Source organism: Lates calcarifer, linkage group LG19 (genome assembly GCF_001640805.2).
Source record: "Lates calcarifer isolate ASB-BC8 linkage group LG19, TLL_Latcal_v3, whole genome shotgun sequence".
NCBI classification, from domain to species: domain Eukaryota; kingdom Metazoa; phylum Chordata; class Actinopteri; family Centropomidae; genus Lates; species Lates calcarifer.
In genome coordinates, this window is record NC_066851.1 from 19693950 (window position 1) to 19716593 (window position 22644).

General features: G+C 41.2%; 1 protein-coding gene across 1 annotated transcript; it reads left to right on the forward strand.

Annotated features, from left to right (window-relative positions):
• Positions 1-273: 273 nt before the first annotated feature.
• On the forward strand, positions 274-20367 carry dcaf5 (ddb1 and cul4 associated factor 5). The gene is given in 10 exon segments (XM_018681695.2): positions 274-726; positions 2666-2809; positions 3444-3480; positions 3607-3746; positions 5072-5201; positions 7526-7739; positions 12082-12148; positions 13137-13264; positions 15190-15753; positions 15755-20367. Coding segments are annotated over 10 exon segments (2394 nt in total). The 5' UTR covers positions 274-518; the 3' UTR covers positions 16517-20367.
• The last annotated feature ends 2277 nt before the right edge of the window (positions 20368-22644 follow it).

Consider the following 22644-nt stretch of genomic DNA (forward strand, 5'->3'; position numbering starts at 1 on the left):
GACATGAACATGAAATACTATTAAAACCACAATACTTGCACATGAATAATACTATTTCAAAATAGCAAATGTGGAAGTTACACTGGTTTTGTATGCTGCAGGTTTGTTGGAACCTAAAAATATAAATATTCTTGAATTTCACTGTTTTTACTCTTCAGATCTTTGTTAGAAACTACATGGCAGTGGTCCACTAAAGGATAGAACATTAAATAGGAGTCAGTGCTGTAAATATAAGTGGGAGTCCTCCCTGGTGATGCTGAGTGACAGACAGGGGGAGAGAGAGAGATCCTCCGCCGGAGCAGGAAGCCGCTGCTGGGACTGCCGAGAGGGACAGAGGAGGTACGAAACAACGTCGACATCAGCAGGCAAGGCAGCGGGGGATCCACCATAATGTAGACCCAGCCGTGTGCCACATCCACCCAACAACACGAGCAGGTGTCGAGGCTGCAGTGGTGAAAACAAAAGCGGAGGGGTTTGGGTTTTTTTCATTTAATTTTATTTTTTTGTGCGTGGTGAAAATGAAGGAGCTGAAGGGCTGCGGTATGCGGTCCTCGGTGGGCTTTCTGTCCCGCAGAGAGCTGACTGGGCAGCCGCTCATGAAGGAGGAATTCCAGAGACGCAGGCTAGCCGGCTGCACCAGCCTCTACAAGAAGGATATGCTCGGACATTTCGGATGTGTCAACGCCATTGAGTTCTCCAACAACGGCGGGGAATGGCTGGTGTCTGGTAAGTTGACAAATCCTCCCTCCCCTAGCTTACACTGTCTTAATTTGTTAGCATGCTAACGCCTAGCTAGTCAAGGCAGTCAGCTGAAACCCTCCTGGCTATGCTAAGTTAGCCTAGCCTCTCCTGCTAACTAGCTAACGTCAAGCCAAAGAGGGCTGCAGCCCCCGGACCAGTTCCATATGCCAGCCCAAAACATGAGCCTTGTGCTCGCTGAGGCGCATATTTATCGCTCTGGTGCACCTAATCATTGCTTCCACCTGAAACCACAAAGCTATTCATGTCTTGAGAGGATTAAAAAACAATCATCTGGCCTAGTGTGGCAGCCTGAGGCTTGTCATTTTTGGTCTGCAGGGGATGTTTACTTTGCAGAGGGGATATGCAGTTTACTTAAATTAAACACACTGCATGAGCTTAGCTCCACCTGACCAGGTAGGTAAAACTAAACAAATGCATCTCATTACTGAGAGATACAGTCTTTCTGGAGAATTGAGGGCAAAGTTGTATGGAAAGGTTTGTTAGTTTTTGAGCCAAAACAAGTAAATCCAACCACTGCAGCAAACAGACATGATAAAAAAGAATCTTTTAGCAGTCATTAATACACTTTTAGATCTTATAGAACAATATTAAACTGTAGTTGTGGCATGTGCAAAAGTTTGGGCACTATGTCAGTAACTCCCCCCTCCCACCTCAGCTCCTTTACAGCTTTTGCAGCGAACATTTTAAAAACTTGTATTTCTTTAAATGTTAATGCACTGTCACTGTTTATTCCATGAGCTTAGAAAAGTGAGTAATTGTGGCATGTGCTAAGTCAGTACTTAGCAACTCCCCTTTTGCTAGCTGTTGCTTAATGGAAATGTTATTTGGGGTTGTGTGGCAGCCAGAGGCTCAGGAAACATTTCATGGATAGTGGGAAGAATGGATTCCCCTAAATATTTGCAAGTTCTGGATGCAAATGTCCAGCAGTTAGTTAAGAAAGTGAAAGTGAAAAGAGGCTTGCTTCTACAACAGGATAATGATCCAAAGCAGACCTCGAACTCCATCGTGAAGCACTTAAGAAAACACAAGCTGAAACTCCTGGAGCCTTGCTCACAGTCTTCCTGACCTGAACATCACTGAAAATCTCTTTGCTGCTGCAAAAAGTGTTCGCAAACTGTGACATCTGCCAGAGTTACTGGCTCTGTGGGGTGGCCAAACATTTGCACTTACCACTATTTGTCTCTGTTTTCTAAATTCATGAAATAAAAAGTGACAGTGCTTTAACATACAGTATGAAGAAAGGCTAATTTTTAATGTCTGTTCGCTGCAGGGGTTGTATTTACTTCTTTTAACCTCACAAATCAACATGTAAATATGTAATTACTAGTTTTGTGTACATTTATGTGTTTATAAAACCTTTGCATACAATTTAAATAATTATATCAGGTGAAACATAACCTCCTGGTCTAGATTATACATGTGTATCACACTGTGATGTTGCAGACTATACTGTGCAGGTCTGCAACCAACTATTAATTTCATTATCGGTAAATCAAGTTCTTATTTTTAATCTATAAAATGTACATAAATTAAAAGAAGAATGTCCAAGGTGACATCTTTAAATGTCATATTTTATTTGACCAACAGACCAAAACACAAAGATATTCACTTTACACTGATGCAAATCAAGAAAAGCAGCAAATCATCACACTGGAGAAGCTGGAACCAGAGAGTGATTGGAGTTTCAGCTCTAAAAAAATATCAAATAATTTATGAATTAGCACAATAGTTATTTTCGTCGATCCACTAATTGATTGGTCGACTGATTGTAGTAGTTTCACTCTCACAAGACTCTAAAACTGATTAAAATGAACCGATCTGTGAAGGGAACATCAGTCTTGGATTGAACTTCTTTGTATTCTTGTGAAGCTGATGATTTAAATGTAATTGTCCATGTCTGCAGGAGGAGATGATCGCCGGGTGCTCCTGTGGCACATGGAGAAAGCCATCCACGCTCGGTCTAAACCTGTGAAACTGAAGGGGGAGCACCTGTCCAACATCTTCTGCTTGGCCTTTGACAGTACCAACAAAAAGGTCTTCTCTGGAGGTAAGAACAAGAAAAACCTCCATCTGTTCTCTGCTGACAACAACAACAAGACGTTTTTCTCTTTTTAGTCTTTGACCTGGAGGGGCATGTGTTGTTAATTATCAGTGTGGGGGGCTGAAGGTAAAAGGTAAATCTGATTAAATGAGAAAACTTTGGTGTGCAGCGAATACAAAGCAACATGAAATGACGAATACCATGAGCACTAACATTAGAGAGTCCTCAGATGCAATAAAAATCGGAATCTAAAATGTTAAATTGGTACTTTTATGTGTGTTTAAGTGGTTGCAGAAGTCGTGTAGTTAATTCATTGCACATGCATGGTGCTGGGTTTAAATTATGGATGGGTAAAATGAAAATATTCTGAGATGCTGCAGCTGCTGAATTATAATGTTTTGTAGACACTTGGTGAGTACCACTCACTGACCACTGTCTAGCTGCTATGCAAATGAATTTAGAGTATCTGCAAAGTGCTATAAAGCTCCAGCAAATCACTGATTAATAATGAACTAACCACACTAACACACCTGTGGAACAAGCTATTTTGTAAGATAAGTACAGAGATTAGAGTAGAGCATTTGTCCTGCACACACCTGCACTTCTTCACTTCACAACTTCTCTGTTTGCTGTTTGATAGGAAATGATGAACAGGTGATTCTTCATGATGTGGAGAGGTGAGTAGAATAACACAATTAATACTCATTATAGCAGCATGAAGCGTTTAAAGACTTACAGCCATTATAAAACTCACCCTCACAGTAACAAAGTAAGTAACATTTGGATGAATGTTGCTTCTACAGAAGGGAGACTCTGAACGTGTTCCTGCACATCGATGCCGTGTACAGCTTGTCTGTCAGCCCGGTAAACGACAACGTGTTTGCCAGCTCATCTGACGATGGACGGGTGCTCATCTGGGACACTCGCGAGCCGCCACATGGAGGTAAGTAAAGGAGCAGTGTGCGTTCCTGAACAGTGACAGTATTAATAACTTTATTTTTCCCACAGGTTGAGAGTTTACTTGTGGTGTGTGACCGATGTGCATGCAAAGACTCATGCATTTTAGAGGGGGAGAGTGTAACCCAGGTGACTTTCTGTAGCCTCAATCTACAGATTTCCTAAACGCCTCACATGCAAAGTCCTGGTAGACACTAGCTAGGCGTCTGTGCACAGAGAAGCCACTAGTCCCCACTGAGTTACTGCAGTGCACGCAACTCATTATATTTACCAGGATGCGCCGCCCAAGTAGAGCTTATGTGTGGGAAATGATGCATGCAGAATTAAAGCAGTTTCTGAAAAGATGAACTATTCTTATATATTTTATTATCTATTCAGATAACTTACAAACACAACAATGGTACCCTGTATCCTCAGATGTCAAGGATATGTTTTCTGAAAGCCTGACATTCAGTTCTGCAGGATGGCTGACGATGGATTAAAAAATTGTTGTTGAAAAAATAAAATCACATGGCTGCAGCTGATCAAATTTACTGCACTGGCAGATGCACATCAGGATGTTTTATTGTCAAGAACATGTTGTATAGTAAGGGCATGAAATGTGGTACTCAGGTCCAGTTCAGGTAATAGCAATAATTAAAAAAGAGAGCAAACAATATAATTATTAAATATAAGTTAATAAATATATAAATGTAAGTATAAAGTGAGCAGGGTGTGAGGAGACATGTTACAAGATTGTTGCTCACAATGGTACAAACAACACAGACCAGTTCATAAAATGTCTAAAGCACGTCTTCTCTTAGCAGTTAAAAAGCTGTTCATAGGCAGCTGCGCAGTGTATTTTAAGGTGCTCTGTTGGACTGAAATGTGTGTAAACTATTGAGACTTGTTGGTAACTTTACAAATGCAGTGGATCATCTTGCATGACGTCCACATCCTTCTATTTTAGAAGCCTTCCTTGTGACCAGGTTGACCTAATAATACATTGAGCAGTAATCACTCCTCCATTTGTACCAGCAGGCTTTTTATGTCGGCATTTTAGAGCCCTGAAACCCTCGAGCGAAAGGATGAAAGTTGCTAATAAATGTTTTAAAAGTGGTGTATTCCAAAAACATAAAGGATTAAAATGAGTAAACACACTTAAAGATGTTTTGATGAAATTGTTAATTGTCATGTGACTGGAGTATAAAACCTGTAGAAATTCAACATTACATTGTGACAAAGAAGTTTTTCTGGCAGGAATCTGACCAAAACAATTGTATAGATCCATCACTTTTAATAATCATGTAATTCTCTTTTCTCTTCCTGTAGAGCCGTTCTGCCTGGCCAGCTACCCCTCAGCCTTCCACAGCGTGATGTTCAACCCTGTGGAGCCCAGGCTGCTCGCCACGGCCAACTCCAAGGAGGGAGTTGGATTATGGGACATCCGCAAGCCGCGCAGGTTAGACTTCTTTTTCCCTGCTTTCTTCCTATTGACCCATTTTTCAAGATAAGATGAAACTTTATTGTTCTCTGTGGGGAAATTAACATTTGTTGCAGCAGCAGTAAAGCACAGAGATGATAAAACCAGGGAGAACAATAACTGTTACTAGAAATAATAAAACCGTAAAAGCAACAGAAGGGGCAAGGTTGTGTAAATTTATGTTGCTGTTGATTTTCTCAACTTTATGATGGTGTATTGGAGCCACTGTAGGTTAAAAAAAAGGAAAAATATGGCGCCAGAAGAGGGGGGTAATATTCTGTGAAAAAACTCAGAGATTAAAGTCATGAATTAACGAGACATAATAAATATATTGTCAGAGCCGAGTGGTACATTTATGAGGAAAAAAATCACAAGTTTACAAATAAGAAAATAAAGGTGAATATTCTCTGAGATTATGAAGTCATATATATGCAAGAAAATACTCAGAAATTCTCTGAGATTAAAGTGACACATTTACAAGAGAAAACTCTTGTAAAGAGACCACATCATTTCACTTTGCAAGGGTGGATCAGCCTCCTCACAACACCACTTGCTGTGTATTATGTCTGCAGCAGCTGACCTAATCAAATCATGTTTTGCAATCATATTTAGCAATGAGGAAATACTTGTGCTTTTGGCCCAGAATCACCATATTGGGCCTCTTCAGAGGCACAAGTATTTCCTCAATTCAATACTTATCTGGGTGAGGTGATAGCTCTTGTGCATTATCACCTGATGCAGCCATGGTTCATACTTTAGCACCTACACAGTAATGTGTGCACATGGCACTTCGTTTTTACCAGCAGCATGATTAGTTTTTTTTTTCTCGTAAATTTGTGACTTCATAATCACAGAGAATATTCAGGAATAAATTTATGACTTTAATATTGGAAATTTGTCTGTTTCTTCTCTGAATATTAACCCCCCCCCCCCTTCTTCATAATTGTAAGGTAGTGGCACTAATATGCTGTCATACGCTTAAGAAGTTTGGAAAGCAGCAGAACATGTATCATTTATGTCTGTGATTAATGTACATTCATTGTCTTGAAACACTGGTAAGTGAATACAATAATTAAGCAACTAATTGACGAAAACAAAATTACCTGAAAGTCTTTGTTTTATTTCTCTAAAAGAAAAGTGTTATCAGTGTGCATGTGTAGTTATTGTGTTACTAAAGAACTTGTCATTACAAAAGCATTGTTATTCATTTGAATTTGGACCGTCACTCTGTTTCCAATCGATCCAATGCTGCAGGTTCAGCTTTTTTCCACCTAGGTGGCGCTGTTGCCCTACTGTTAAACTCACCACTGCTGCTCCTGTTCCAAAAAACAAATGTTTACACCAATGAAATGACTCTGTAAAAACACTGAATTGTGCCGAGTGTGTGTTTACACATGCTCAGGTTAGCTTAGGTTTAAGTTATTGGTACACAAATGACCACTCTTCCAATAAAAATAAGCACTGAGTCATTTTTCTTCCTCCACTGTTTGGCTCTGCCTCTCTGCAGTGTGGACATGTTTACAGTTACTCAGTAGAAAGTCTCTCAGTTCACTATTATGATTAAAAATAGCCTCAAGTCAAAGTTTATTTAATCGAATACCAGTTTGATGAAATACTCTTTTAATCTTTTGCTACACTTGTTTTGAAAAGTGCTTCAAAGTATTTGGGGAAAAAGTGCAGAGCATTACTCATAACTTGTGTTTTCTGACCTGATCAGTGTGTGATTAGACAGATTAAAGAAGAGAAATGTCGATCTACAGCTTCAGTATTTAGTTTAAACTCAGTTAGACTGATCTGTGGTGCCTTTTTTTAGTGCAGCGGCGAAATTCAAACTTAAATCCAGACCTCCTCGAAAACCAGTCAGATACACGGTTTCGACTTGTTTTGACCCAGTAATTCTCTTGTTCTATGATAATTTCAAAGACGGCTGGAGATACAGTCGTCTGGTTTTGACGGTTCATTAACATCCCCAATAATATTCCAGTTTTCAGTTTCCATCCACAAGGTAAAACTCCCACTTTAGCTTCTCTCAGGGGACAATCGGAAATGTCAAACCTGTCATTCTAAATTACATAAATAATTCCCTGCTAATAAAAAGCTGAATCATTCTAATTCAATTCCAATCTTTTGCATTATGGATGTAATAACCAGCCCCAACTCTATTATTTATCGTCATTTTTGGCTCATTCAGTTAGAGATATGATGCTCTTCACTTCTGAAGTCTCACTTTACTCAGATGTAACAAACCATGCATGCGAGTCTTGTCCTCAGCTTTAATATTTTCTTTCCTTCTGATCTCTCAGCTCGCTGCTGCGTTATGGAGGCAGCATGTCCCTACAGAGCGCCATGAGCGTTCGCTTCAACAGCACCGGCACCCAGCTGCTGGCGCTGCGTCGCCGCCTCCCGCCCGTCCTCTACGAGCTGCACTCCCGCCTGCCCAGCTTCCAGTTTGACAACCAGGGCTACTTCAACTCCTGCACCATGAAAAGCTGCTGCTTCGCCGGGGACAAAGATCAGGTCGGTCGTCAGATGATGCAAATACTAAACTGCTGCTACTGCTAATATGAAATATTGGGTTGTCTTATTCTTGTGAGCATGATATCTCAGGAACGTTAAGAGGAAATTTCTTCAAATTTGGCACAAACACTCACCTGGACTCAAGAATGAACTGATCAGAATTTGGTGGTCAAGGGTCAAAGGTCATGGCTACTGTGACCTTACAAAACTCGGGAATTGATTTGCTAATTATGAGAAAATTCGCACAAATGTCTAACAGATTAAAAGGATGAAGTGGTGATATATTATATCCAAAAGGTTAAAGGTCAACTTCCCTGTGACAGCATAATGTTCTGCACATATACACTTTTATTCAACGCCATAACTCAGGAACAGAGGGGGAGATTGTGACCATATTTCCTGCAATTTGACTGGCTGGTGGAGGCGCACAACCACAAAGCAGTAATTCTAGTATAAGATAACATGTGCTGTATATACAGTATGTATGAAATGTTATACAAGACGTCTATAATTTTCCATTTCATGTACATGTACAGCCGTAACAGCAGTGCCTCAGTATGATATATTGCACCCAAGAGTGTGATTTAGCTCCTGATAGAGGAAGCAGATACAGAATATGTACAGAAGTGATGTCAAACAGTGGAGATATTGTTTTATCTGAATTTCTGCTGACTTCAAATGAAATTTAAGAAGAAATTGGGAACATGTGGGATCAATACAAAGGATAAAAATAGAGGAATATATTAGTTTCCTCTGTGAAATTGGGACTTTTGAGAGTTGGAGGAACACCAGAAGCCCTTGTACTCAGCCAAAGTCGTCCCGTTGGTCCTCCTCAGACATGACATCACCCCGCAGTCATGTTTATTATGTTAACATTATCCTCGGGTGTCAGTAGAGCTCATGAAGGCTTAAAGATCATCCTCCCCTCCATGAGTGAGTGAGGGACGTGGTCTACAGGTTACAGAATCGGGTCAGCAGCTGCAAAAGAAGGTCGCTGGTTTGAATCTCTTCACCTGCTGCCAAGCTGGACAGAAAGATTCGATCTGATTTGCTTATTGACCTTAAAAAAGATGACTGAGGAGCTTTTTGAACAACTGGAGATTCTTTTAGTGTGTTTGAGCATAGTAAGAACATTTTACAAGGTTTCCATGTACATAAATTGTATAAGAAAAGAAAAATAGATCCCTCATGCTCTTGTTACAATATCCTCTGCACTTGCTTCCTGTGCGGCAGTCAATACATGAATGAATTTGAACACAATCCACAACCCCACCCTGCAGTCTATATATTTTCCTGGGCTGCTTATGGCCTTGCTTATAAATCTGTTGCTGTCAGGCCTTTTTAACAGGCAACAAGAGTCTTTGGATGAGTGTGGCGAAAAGAGGCAGTCTGCCCAGCTTGTGCAGTTGTTGTTGTTCCACTCATTTCTTTTTACAAACTCGCCAAACAGCCTCTTCTCTGTTGGTAATTCCATGCTAATTGATAACTTCCACACGCTGCTTCTCGTATGCTAAGTCATGGCTATCCAATCAGCTTGGCTCGCCAGTGTCTGCCATTTTTATTTATTAGCTCAGTTTACTGATAGGTCAGCAGGGCAGCAATAGGTCAGGCTGGTTGTGTACTTTAAGAGCGCCCTCTGCTGGACTTAAGCTAAACTACCTGAAATGGTCTGATGGACTTCAGCTCTTTACAGTAAGAATATTAAGTTTTAAAAGGTTCTGTTAACCTTTTAGAAATCTTTTGCAAGCACTGAGATGAAGCTTTGTTGTTATTGAGAAGTCGTAGCCAATCAACACATCCAAGTCCAAAATGCTAATGTGGACGATGAATCCTCGAAACAGGCATTAAGATAATCAGTTGGACAGTGTTCAGATCATCTAAAGAGCAATGCAACATCTTCTTAAAGTCTTGTTTTTTGCCAGCAGTTAGACTTCTCACCTTGCGGCAGTGATGTAGAAGCGTACTGCAGGGTGTGTCAGTTCGCTGGAACATCACTGGTGGTTGTGGTTAGAGATGAAACGGAGCACATTTCTGACTCTATCCAACCACACCCAGCATTGACATTTGGTGCGGTCATAGGTGCAACACTTGAAATCAGACAGGGAAGTGAAACACTGCTTTTCAGATTCACATTAATCTGCTCCTTAATAATGATTTTTAAGCATAATAATGACTTAGTTATGCACTTAAAGCTACATAAAGCTTTTCGGTGGCTAGGGGCCAGGAAAAACTACCTCTGCTGCCTTGTAGAGTTTAGCAGTTTTGCCTCACACCAATGGTAGCTATTCCTTTTAGTATACGTGGTTGAATTGGTCAATGACCAGGACTTTATGGCAATATTATATTTTTTATGATTTTTGCATCAGTGTGATGAAATGATCTTTTAACTGACAGGGTTAACCAAAAAGACACCTTTATCTTTTAATGTCCACAAACAGTTAATCTCTTTAAGTAAATAATTTTCTAGAGAAGGTACTATTTTACAATATATATCAATATAAACTTACTGTACATGTGTTGTGATAATTTTATTCACACCACCTGCTCCTGGAGCCTTGGTGTATTGCATCTAAATTTATGGGCAGAGAACAACCATCTGCAGTTTTACTGTGGCCGTGTGTGATTCAGTGTAAAATCAAAACTTGAATGAATAAAGAACTGTTAAAACCTTCATGTCAGAAAATTCAAGAAGTGTACATGCAGGGTGTCAGGTGTGGTAATAGTTTAGAGGAAATGAGAGGGAGAGGCTAGAGAAACCATAAACATGTGACCAGATGATTTCACCCGTCGACTCACAGCACTCCAGCTCTCAGAAAACCTCCTCATACAGACCCACAACCACAAGTATTAGAGGATTTTCTCAGATTGGTGCGAGAGCAGAGCTGCAGAGTGGCAACTCACCAGATGAAATTGATGGAGAGGGAAAGAGGGAGGGCATTATGGGTGTGACATTCCTACTTGACATGTCCTCTGGGAACCTGAGGCTGAGCACACAGGTGTTCGGCTCAGAGTATGTTCATGTACCCTGGAGCTAAACTGATCTGACATACAGACTGTGTTTAAGGAATAATTATTTTTCATCACTGCATATGAAACGCCTTTTAGACATGAGGATTGTTATTTTTCACATAAAAATAGTAGAGAGTGAAAAGTGAAGCTCTTGAGTAAGCCTCTGAAAAGATAAATGTACCCACAGAGACCAGCAGAATATTTACACAGGGGGAAATTGAAGACATTTGTTTAAATCACAGGCACAAAAAAATGTCAGAAAATGTCAGAAAACCAGCAGCACAAGACAGTGCCTAAAAACAAATGCAAATGATTTAACAAAAATGTGCCTCCAGATGGTAAAATAAGGCTTGACAAACACTCTGGAAATACGCTGGGAAAAATAAAGACCGAGGAGGAGGAAAGCGACGAGAAATGTATCTTTTAAAAAGGAAAAGATTCAGGTTTTTCACATGAATATTTGTATGTTAATGCTTGTGAACTGTGTAATCACCCTCTGGCCCAATGCTAATAAACTGGCCAATAGGTCTCCCTGCTGATTTTGCAGGTATATAAGGCTGTTAGCCGTTAGCTTTCCATTCTCATGAGGTTCGTGTGCTGGTTCCGATAACGGCAGCAGATTAATCACTTGAAATTCTTCATTACTTTCAAACACAGACAAGTAAAATATGAGCTTGGAGTATTATTTTAGTTTAGTTTTATTGTTTGTTTGAATTTCTAAACAGTATGTTTTCACTTTGACACTTTTTGGATGACGACTGAAATTCAATAAACATTACTCTAAACTCCATAATGTATGACCTGTTGTATGGATGTGTTTCTGTTGACCTTTACCTGGATATACTTCTTTAAAGATTGAATTACATTAATGAATCTATCGAGGGTCAACAGAAACACATTAGACTGAAGGTCCCAATTTCTGACCTGTTTTTATTTTTCTACCTATCGCTTTAGGACACATGTATTCATAAGAACAAAGAACATCTCCCATCCTGGCTCTGTCAAAACTTACCTTAAGCGACAGGTTTAAGTGGAACCATCTGTTTACAAAGTCTAATAATGGTGCAGACGAGGAGCAGGAGCTGTGTTAGGGTCAGACTGTCATGTCATGTCAAGAGTTTGTTTAATCGCACATTATGAGGCACAGCTCTCTGATGAGATCTGCTGGTTTGCTGCCTTAAATTAACCCCCCAGGGTCTGTCTCTCTCCCTGTGTTTATAATGTGTCTACACATATATAAAGATTTCCTTTCCCTTGAGGTCTGCTGGAAAGCTTTGTCATACAAAATGGAGTTGACATGAATCTCTAAACATCCCTCTGTTTGACCCCTCAGTACATCTTGTCTGGGTCGGATGACTTCAACCTCTACATGTGGAAAATCCCAAAGGATCCAGAAGCAGGTGAGTTATTGAATCTGTCTGTGTATTTACATGGATGTAACCTAATGTGAAAGCAATGATTTACCTTAATTTTCACATCTCCACATGACAGAAGAAGTTCCCGAGGTGAGATAGTTCATTTTCCTCTGTCTACTCTGGAACATTTTACTTTGTTTCCTTTGTGTATTTGGTTTGTTTTAGTTCACGCTGTTCATCAGCAGTGAAGCAGAGCTTGTCAGCGCTGCTATGACTTAAAAGGAGCTTGTTTGATGGCCTTTTATACGTCAGGGTTAAAGATTTCAGTGGCGTCAGGGTCGGCAAAACAAACCAGATTTCAGTTGTTGTAGCTTTTAACCACAATCATAAGTAAAACAGACTCCTCTGTGCTCTTTATATAAGCGCTCCAGCCCAGACTGTGGTTTGCCCTCGGATCATTTGGTCACAATATACTTTCCAGACATGATACTTTTCCATTGTTAAGTCTTAGTTCAGGTTAAATTCTCACTTGTATCAAACTGCACCAGTATTTTTTCTTGAGTTTGAATGTTTCCACCTGCTCAGACCAACTAAAAAGCAGGTGAATCTTGAAAAAGTAAGAATTCATTTGATTAGATCTCATTACTTTGGGAGGAAAATCCCCAAAATGCAATGCAGTCCAAGAATGTGGTCGTTTGTAGCTCTGTGGCACCACCTGACACATTTATGGATTTTATTTTCCCTGAAGTTACTCACGCTGAAAATATGTGCACTGGGCCGATTTGGTGTCAGGCTAATGGCATATTATGAGGGTTACATTACTGCTGTTATGACTGTTGTTTTTCACACGCTGTATTTTCACATCTTCTAATGTCCGGAAGAAGGTTTAATGATTGTGGTTGTGTAGCTGAATGTGTTTGTGTTAATGAGTCCTTGTCTGCATCTTCCATCTCTGTGAGCTTAAGTAGTTTGTCTGCCTGTATCACGTTAAACCATTAAACCACAGTGTGTGTTTTTTTTTTTTCCTTTTAAGGAGGCCCTGGTCGTGTGGTGAACGGGGCTTTCATGGTCTTGAAGGGTCACCGCTCCATAGTGAACCAGGTCCGCTTCAACCCTCACACCTACATGATCTGCTCATCCGGTGTGGAGAAAGTCATCAAGGTTAGTAAAGGAACAGCAGCTGTATTTTTTAGAAAGTTAAGAAACCTGTGTTTTTTTAGAGAATGGATTGAGGCCTGAAGGTGAATTAAATCCATCTGCTGCAGCAGCAGGATGATGTAGTGGTTAGAAAAATTGTTCTGTAAGTGGACTGTCCAACATTTGAGTCTTGGTGTCCTCAGTTGTCGAGACAGTAGACGTGCCCTTAAGTGAGACATTGATCTTCAGTGGCACCACACAGTAACCGAGTGAGCTCTGACTTCCCTCTCTGAAGTGGGGGAATGAGAAAAGATGGATTTCCCCTATCATTGACTGTCGCCTGTAACAGATGATGTTGGTCAGTGTTCAGAAACTGGGTCATGGGGAGACGGGAACTGCTGCACAGATACAGTATTTCTGAAACCAGACCCAGGCTGTGATATACAGCCAGGCTTTATGAAGTCTTAGCAGTTTAAACCAGCCTGAAAAGAATATAAATGGCTTCATAAGCAAATCATTGCTAAAGCTTTCTCTGTAGCTCAAGTGTAATTAGGCTGCAACATCAGTTTTATTTTGTAGTTGAATTAAAAAAAAAAAAACCTGGATGATAGAATTCATGTGGTAAAAATTTATTCTTCAAATCGTTTGTTTGATCCGTTTACGTCTTTGACCAGAGCCTGCAGTTAAAAAACAAAACAACCCACTCACCACATTCAGATTTTACACCGCTGGAATAACAATCATAGCACACAGCAGCTGGGTTCCTGTATTATTGGTATTAAATCTTACTCAGTGCGAGCTGTCTGAGTCACTGTTTTGTCCTGGTCCTCACCTTATGAATAAACCAGGCAGCGTTTGAAGTTCATGTCTCACCGATGTTTGACTGACTCGGCTTTGCATCATCGTCTTCGTCTTTTTTTTTTTTTGGCGTGTGCTCATAGAAACAGAACATGCTGTTTTCCTCTCCTTTACTCACATCAGTAAACGGTCCACTCCCCTCAGTTCAGCCAGACGGTTGAAAATCTGAGCGGTGTTGTCAAAATGCCACAGCCTGTGTAATGACTGAAGACACTCCTAACATGATGCAGCACGTAGGCAGTTTCATTCCAGTTTTCAGCATCATCCTCCTGTCTTACCTTGTAGACTACACCAGAGGATAATATTCATACAAATAATAAATAATAAAACATTTCTAAATGTAGTGGCATATGTCAGCAGTGTTAACTATTGTTTATTTAAGTGTATAATGTCTAAAATGCTTTCTAGTTGTGTCTATGTCTTAAGTGTTATGTTACCTACGTCATAATATAAATTCCTGCTGCTGGTTTCTGGTAGAAGCAGAATAGCAGAAAGGCAGTGAAGAAGACTATGTAAACCTAGTGTGACTGTAAACAATGCAGGATTTAAAATATTCAGACTGTCAGCTTCAGAAGGACATGTGTTCAAAATGTTCACACAGTTGGTTTTGGTGAGAAACACTGAACGCTTAACAGAATGCGTGTTAGCTAGAAGTAAACTCCACAGGCCTCCTCTTTACCTCTTAATATTAAAGTCCACATAAACATTGTCAAAAATGCTGTTTAGTAGAAGAAGGAAGTTTTCTCTATGACAATGATGAAAGCTTTAGCTTCTGTTCTGTCAGTACGGTAACACAAGCTCTCTGTTTTGTACATTTTACTGTACAGAGTGAAAGGTGATACAGGCGCAGGTGTTCTGCAGTGAGACTATCAATAACAGGGAATCTTTCAAACTGACCTGGGTCTCTCTACTCTCACTTCTGGCTTTTCATTGTTTCTCCATCCATATTTCATTCTGTCATCCTGCCTAACTTTTAAATCTTTCCCTCTTTCTTTATCTCCCTTTTCCATCCTTTCCTCCCATCGTAACTTCATTACTTCCTCCACTTTTCCTCCCACCATTCCTCCCCACTGTTTCTCCATCCATTCCAGGTTTGGAGTCCGTACCAGCAGCCTGACAGTCTAGGTGACCTGGAGGGTCGTGTGGAGGACAAGTCACGCAGCCTCTATACCCATGAGGAGTACATTAGCCTGGTGCTTAACAGCGGCAGCGGGCTGTCCCACGACTACGTCAGCCAGTCCATCCAGGAGGACCCACGCATGATGGCTTTCTTTGACTCGTTGGTGCGTCGGGAGATTGAGGGCTGGAGCTCCGACTCTGACAGCGACCTGAGCGAGGAGGCCATCATGCAGCTCCACGCCCGTGGACGCCGCTCTACACGAGCCACACCGGCAGTTCCTACGGCTGCCTCGGCCGCCGGTCACCACAGTGACTCTGATAACTCGTCCTCCTCCTCTCTGGCCGGACCTGACGCCTCAGGAGGGGAGGAGCAAGCCAGAGCAGAGGGGGAGGAGCGGCCCAGGAGACGTGGCAGGCATCAGCGGCATCAGTCTGGCTTTCTGGTGAACGAAGACTCGGATTCGAGCGAGTTTTGGCTCGACCCCATGCCCCGACCTCGCTCCCCGAGCCCGAGGGACAACTCCACGTTGTCCAGTCCCCACCTCCTCCCCTTCACTTCCCGCCGAAGCCTCCAGCTCTTCCACGTCCACCTCCAGTTCCAGCAGTGATGACGAGGAGCGGCGCAGCGCGGTGAGGCGGCGCAACGTCATGAGGAGAAGACGCATGCACGTGGTCTCCAGAGCCGGGGATCGACCCGAGTCTGTACAGGCTTTGTTTTCAGCCATTGACTCCTGCAGTTACCCATCAATCTCAATCGATGACCTTTCTTCCTCCTCATCAGGCGAGGAGCAAAACTCTCTCCAAATCAAGCCCCAAACTGGCGGCGCCGGAGAGGAGGAAAAATGTCTGAGCCCTTCTGACTTTGTGTGTTCGAGCCCAGTAATGTCCCCTGAGAGCCAAGAGAATGAGGAAGGGAGTGACAGGACTGAACCGGAAACCCGTCCAGCTGCGTCTCCTCAGTCATTGGACGGACACAGGACTGAAGGGAGGGCTGCTTCAGAGCCGACTTTAGACAGCTCTGACAGTGGAGAGGCGTGCAGCAGCTCAGCAGCTGCAGACAGTAACTCCCAGAGCCGACGCAGCCCTGGAGTGAACGGGCAGCACCGGACTGTGGCATCACACGTGAGCGAGAACCTCTATGTCTCCTCAGAATCAGAGGGAGAGACTGGCATTACACCTGAAGACACCAGGCCGCGGAGAGAGAAAGGCCCAGCACAGAGCGCTCTGAAACGGACTCATGTGGGATCAGAAGAGGGAGAATCAGGCTCCTCACCCTCAGAAAAGAAGTTAAAAACATAATGACACATCATTTTCATCCCTGAGAGAAATCATTTGTTAAGAGACTTAATTTAGGAAGTGGGTTTTCTATGGGTTTTTACAACTCAGCTTTTTCATTTTGCGTCTTGTTGTCATGTGACACACGAGCTTGCGCTGCTTATGAGCAGAAGACGTCAAGCAACCAAAAAAGGAAAGCGTGGTTAATTTTTGTTTCAGAACAAATGAATTCGACAGTGTCATCGTTCTTTAGGTCAAACCACAGATGACATTAAAAGATGGGAAATATAAAACCTAAGGTAAATATTGTTAGCAATGGTATTTTAAGTGAAATGCAGCGGCTACTCATTTATTTTCATGCAGCATCAGTGTTTCTTTCTCAGTCATGCTCTGGTTGTTGCAGAAAGCTCCACCCAGGATTTGGAGCTCTTCCAACCATAACAACAAAAAAGGTCCTGAGGAGGACAAAGGCTTTGCAGCATTTTAATTTCTACGGTTTCACACTGAGCGTAAATCTGATTGGGCTTATTCTCATTTTTAAGAGATTCTCGGCTGAGACTGCTTCAGGGTGCCTCAAGAATTGACTGTGTCTCCATAGAAATCTTAAGGAGCACCATTTGTTAAAGCTGTGCATTGAAATGATGCTTTCTGTGTCTTCTACCAGTTGTTTTTTTTTTTTTTTTTTGGTCTCATTATCCAGCCCCTGGGTACCATTACAAGCCAGCTCGCTTTTGTTTTCTTGCAATTAAAGAATAATTTGTTCTCCAGAGACAATGCCACAACTTCTTCCTGAGGCTCTGCTGATTCACAATACGGTTTGATCGGTGAAACGTTGACTTATTCTGACACACGTCTGTCTGAAATAAGTGGAAAAAAAAACAAGTAATGTTATTGCAGATTTGGGCCCTCAACTACAGAGTACTAAACCAAGTTGCTATGGCAACGCAGCCTGGACTCTCCTCTGTGAAATAAAATGTGACGCCTGTTCAGCTGGCCGTGACCCTGAGCAACCAGTGTCGGCCAGAGTAGAATATTTTATTGACTGAAGCGAAAGGCCATCTTTGCCTTCATTAAGAGAATAGTTAAGGCTGTTAATAGCAACCTGAGACTCTGAGTGCAACGTTAACAATATTGAGAATCAGGACATTTGATTGAAATGTCACACAGCGTTTCATGACAAACAGTTTATGTCCATCTCATTTTGTGTGGAGTCTTAAGTTTTAAAAACAAGTTGAGAATACAAGCTGATCGCAAGGTTCATTTTCACACATATCCCGTGATCTTTTTGCTCAGCTGTCGTGGAATTATAGATGTTCAAAGTTCAGTTTTTCTTTCAGGATCTCTCCTCCATATTGGCATATGCAGAGGAAGATCACGTGATATGACTGACAGCTGCAGAACAACTACTAAATGGACCTTGAGGTGCAGTTGTTTCTCAGCTACTGTTGTTCAAGTATAAACTTTCAGTAGTTCACAGCAACTTAAAACTCTTAGCTGTATTTCATGTTTTCTATGTTCAATAACTTTAAAGATAATTTTACCAACTTGTTCAAAACTTTGCGCTTTTTGCTCTAAGCATACACAAAACTAGAAGTGTGGCAGTGGGGTGGGGCGATCGCAACACAAGATCGTGGATGTTTGCCGGTTTCAGAATTATTACATCCCTGAAAAATAATTTGTGAAGTACAAGGTTCTCCCACGCGCTCCCTCTCTCCTCAGAAAATTCTGATCAGATAAGAAAAGAAAATTAGATTTTGTCACATTTAGTGCGTTTATCTGATCAGTCATATTTTCATTTAGCGACATATTTGTTTAAATTCTGGTGGATACATTCTCAACCTTTTATCAGTTTATTTTGCTAATTTAAAAAATAAAAATAATGGAATCAAACAATTAAAGAGTGAGGAAGAGTGGGGGAAAAAAATACAGAGGACATCACCTTATTGTTATCGAATGTTATCTTCAGCCCTGACATCCACTGTTTGGATTTTGTCTGTTTGTTATTAAACTATGAAAACATTTTCAAAGTAAAAGTACAACAAAGGCAAAAAAAAAAAGAGCCATCATGAGGTGAATAACCATAAATGGACGAGTGTCTTTTCAGCAGGGAGCTGCCACACCTCCTCAGATTCACCAACAGTGTCATGATTGTGCATGAAGCACATGATGTCATTAGTTTCTGAGGAAAAACCACCATGCCAGTTGTCTCCTGTCTCCACTTGAACGACAGCACTCTTCTGCCAGACAAAGCGAGAGTCACCAGAGAGCCTACCGGCAAAGAAAACGCAACACACAACATCACTGCCTCACGAGCTGGCGGCGAGGTGGTAATCTGAAGGCAGGCAGACATGTAGTTGAGGGTTATCGAGTTGTTTGTACAGCTCTCTTGTCAAAATAATTTCCTCTGCTGCTTAGAACTTCTCAGTGTGGCCGTCACTTATCTGCAGGAAGTAGACACCCTTCATTTAACCCCCATGCTTCCCCTGGGACAAGTATTCAAATAGGGATATTGTATGATCCAGGGTTGTTTACATTTTGACTGGAGTGTGCCTGCTGGGCTACATATGGCTTAATGATTAATTACAGTCTACAGATGCAGGGGTGTACGATGGAGTCAGCTCTTTTACCAGCTAACGATAGAGTTTTACAGCTGTAACGTCAATCAAAAAATATGTGGAGAGTTGACTTTTACAAATTACCTGAAAGAATTAAGTCGTATTTGTTTTACAGCTAGCACACAAAGCTCAAGTGTCTCTGGCTGGTCACATTAGAAGAGAATGGCGCTCATTAGTGAACTTACAATGGAGTTTTTTTTATCTTTATTTATTCAGGGAAGGTTAACTGGTAGTGTGTGCTCTTTCCCTGCTTCATAGGTCACATTCACAGCTGGGAGGAGCCCAGTGCAACCACAGCCTTTGAGGACTTCCACTGGAGCGAGCGAGGGTTTAGTCAGATGCAGCATATTGGTTTGGGAGGGGACATCTTAACTTTTTCAGTTTCTTAAAGTAAGTAAAGTTCCTCCTGTGTGAAATTGATGCAGTTCTCCAGATCCAGCATTTGACCCCTGAGCTTCTGGATGAATCCAGTCCCCCCTACACACTCGCTTCAACTCTCTGAAAGAGCAGAACTCTCCTTTTAGATTGAATCATCTCGTGCCTACAGTACGTTCCTCTTGGTCCCAGATGGTGTTTTGGCTCAAGTCGTTTGACCACAAATCCAAACACATGTAGAATTCAATGGGATTATCGTGGTAGTTCAGCAGCATCCCATACATGGCTCAGCTTTAACAGCAAGGACTGCTATTTAAGAATTCCCCTCCCTACATGACTGGAATACCTTGGGGACGTGCCAGAGACCAGACAGAGCCAAATGCACCAGCTCTTCACATGACCTGTGTGCCTCAGAAAGCAGGGCTGAGCTTCTTTGCACCACTGACTCTTCACAAGATATTCTGGGATTCTGCTGAATAGTATTATGTTGACGTCAAGTAGCTGGACCGGGGGAGAAATTCTCCAGTCTACCCAAACCAAACTGTGCAGTCTGGAGTGTGCCACCAGAATAATTATACACATTTCACTGGTTAATTATAATGAGTTAATTCATGCGTTTAATAAGCCATCATTTGCAGCTTTGAGCGGACGAGTCTCTTTTGTCAGCTGGCCAATTAGAGCTCCTGTCGCTGCTCTGTGGGTTGGATCTTTAGTTTTTAGTGTGATATGCTGGTTGTGTATTGAAATTACATAATGGGCTCTGTGGAAATTCATGAAAAAGACACGATAGAAAACTTATTAACAAATTAAATACAAAATTAACAAGTCAAAGCCTTTTTAGCCAAGCTAATAGCATGGCTTTAAGGATAGTAATGGCAGTCGGTCTTCCCTTTAGATCCAAGCTGAAATGTCTCAGCAACTATTGGATGATTGCTAGAATTTATTTTTTTTATTTTGTGATATATCTCAACAATAATTGATGAATTACCATGAACACAATGTTCCCACGCTAGTCAAATGAACTGGACTTAAGGTTCAAAGCTGCGTTACAGCACCTAATGTGGTCAAGCTCCAAAACACTAGATCCTACATTTCCTATAATAAACCAGTAGCATCTTTCATTAGATCGTCCTGCTCTTAAATTCTCACTTTTTTCAAACCTACATGTCCAGTTTGCACACAGCTCCTCTTACAAATTTGAGTATCAAGCTAAATGCTAATTAGCAACTGTGAACATGCTAACACGCTGAAGTAAGATGGTTACAATGCTACACATGCTAAACTGTGATATCTTTTGTTTTATTTATTTATTCATTTATTTTTCTTTGTTGAATATTTGTGTTTTTAGAATAGAGCTGTGCCTTTCTGATTTAGAAGTTCAATAAAAAGGTTAAAAAAAACCCCCCGCTAAACATCATCCTGTTAGCATTGTCACTGTGAGCATGTTAGCATGCTGACGTTGCAGTTTAGCTCAAAACACCTCTAAGTACAGAGCCACTAGTGTGTTTGACACAATAATGAAATGGAATTGGCGCAGATAATGAACACTGTAAAACCTTTTAGCCAGTATAGTTTTCTGATTACCATCGTTTAAATGTAAATTTAATGAATCACTTTGTTTTTCAAATGACTGCAGGCTAATTAGCGAATGAAAAAGTGTATAATTATCTCCAGACTGCATTACTAACAAGCTGCAGTCAGCTACTTTTAGTTTTCTTCCATCATTGATCTGGTACCACTTTTTGGTATATATTTTATACAGGTTTTATAAGCTGTAATTATTGTCACATTATTATACTGTGTGTCTCTCTCTGGTCAGTTTGTGTCTCTGTGGTAGTTTTTGTCTCTTTGTAGTCCTTTTCTGCCTCTTTGTTGTTGTTTTATGTCTCTGATGTTGTTTTATGTTGTGTGTGTGGCAGTTTTGTGTCTTTGTGTAGTTATTTTGTGTGTTTTTGATATTTTTGTCTGTGAGGGTTTTTTGTCTCTCTGGTAGTTACGTTTTTCTTTCTGGTAGTTTTGTGTCTCTGTGTCAATTTTGTGTTTCTTTGTGGTAGTTTTGTGTCTGTTTGTAATAGTTTTGTGTTTCTTGTGGTAGTTTAGTGTCTCTTCGTAATAGTTTAGTGTTTCTTTGTGGTAGTTTTGTGTCTGATTGTGGTATATACAGGGTTCAGCTGGTGAAGTAATGATGAATCTTAATGATTTACAATTTTAAAAATGACAGAAAACCTTTAATCCTGTTACAAGAACCGAATTCAAGTCAGAAATTTTGAGTCAAATGTTGAATGGCATGGTCTGTCAAGCCAAATACCAATAAGTCTTGTCTAAAGCATTAGTGTATGATTTATTAACCAGTAATCGAGCCCTTAAAAACTTATCTTGTAAACCTTTTACATAAATGGTGCTTTATCAGAAAGTAGCACCACTGACTTTCATCACCAGCTGCCGTAGCTCTGTGTCGGCTGCACCTCTGCACAGCAGTCGCAGCCGGCTTCCTTTAACCCGGGACCAGGCGGTGAGCTGGCAGTCTGCTCCCTGTCTGTGACATCACTTTCCCAAACATCCACCGTTGGAAGTTTGTCCATATATGGAAGAGCACTCCACTTTCTCCTGACTGTCAGGGCTATCCCGTGTCGGCACTGCTCTGTGTGGGTGTGTGTGTGTGTGTGTGAATGTGAATACAGTATGCCTGTGTGTGTGTGTGTGTGACTGAGAGAGAGAGAGAGAAAATGGAGAGAGGTGGTTTACCTTACAAGGCAGACAGACCTGGCCGTCGCTCCACATGTTTACAGGAGCTGCTTTGTGACTCACTTTTCTTTCTGAATGGCTGGAAGCCTGTAGTGCTCAAGTGCAGTAACAACTGTAGAGTACGGAAGTATTCAGATACTCAGGTACAGGCTCAGTAAAAGTACTCCATTACAATTCTACTCAGGAGAAAGTGGCCCCATGCTCATGCATCAAAGCAGCATTTCACTGTTGCTGTTGTTGGCTGAGGTGGAGCTACTTTTTTATTTATGTTTTATATAGGACTGCAGCTAATTGTTTCCCATATGGATTAATGGATGTTTGTGAAATTCCATAAAACAGTGACACCTTCACAACCTTCATTATTATGTCCAAACAGTCCTCCATTCACCAAGCTCTGACATCATGTCCAAAAATGGG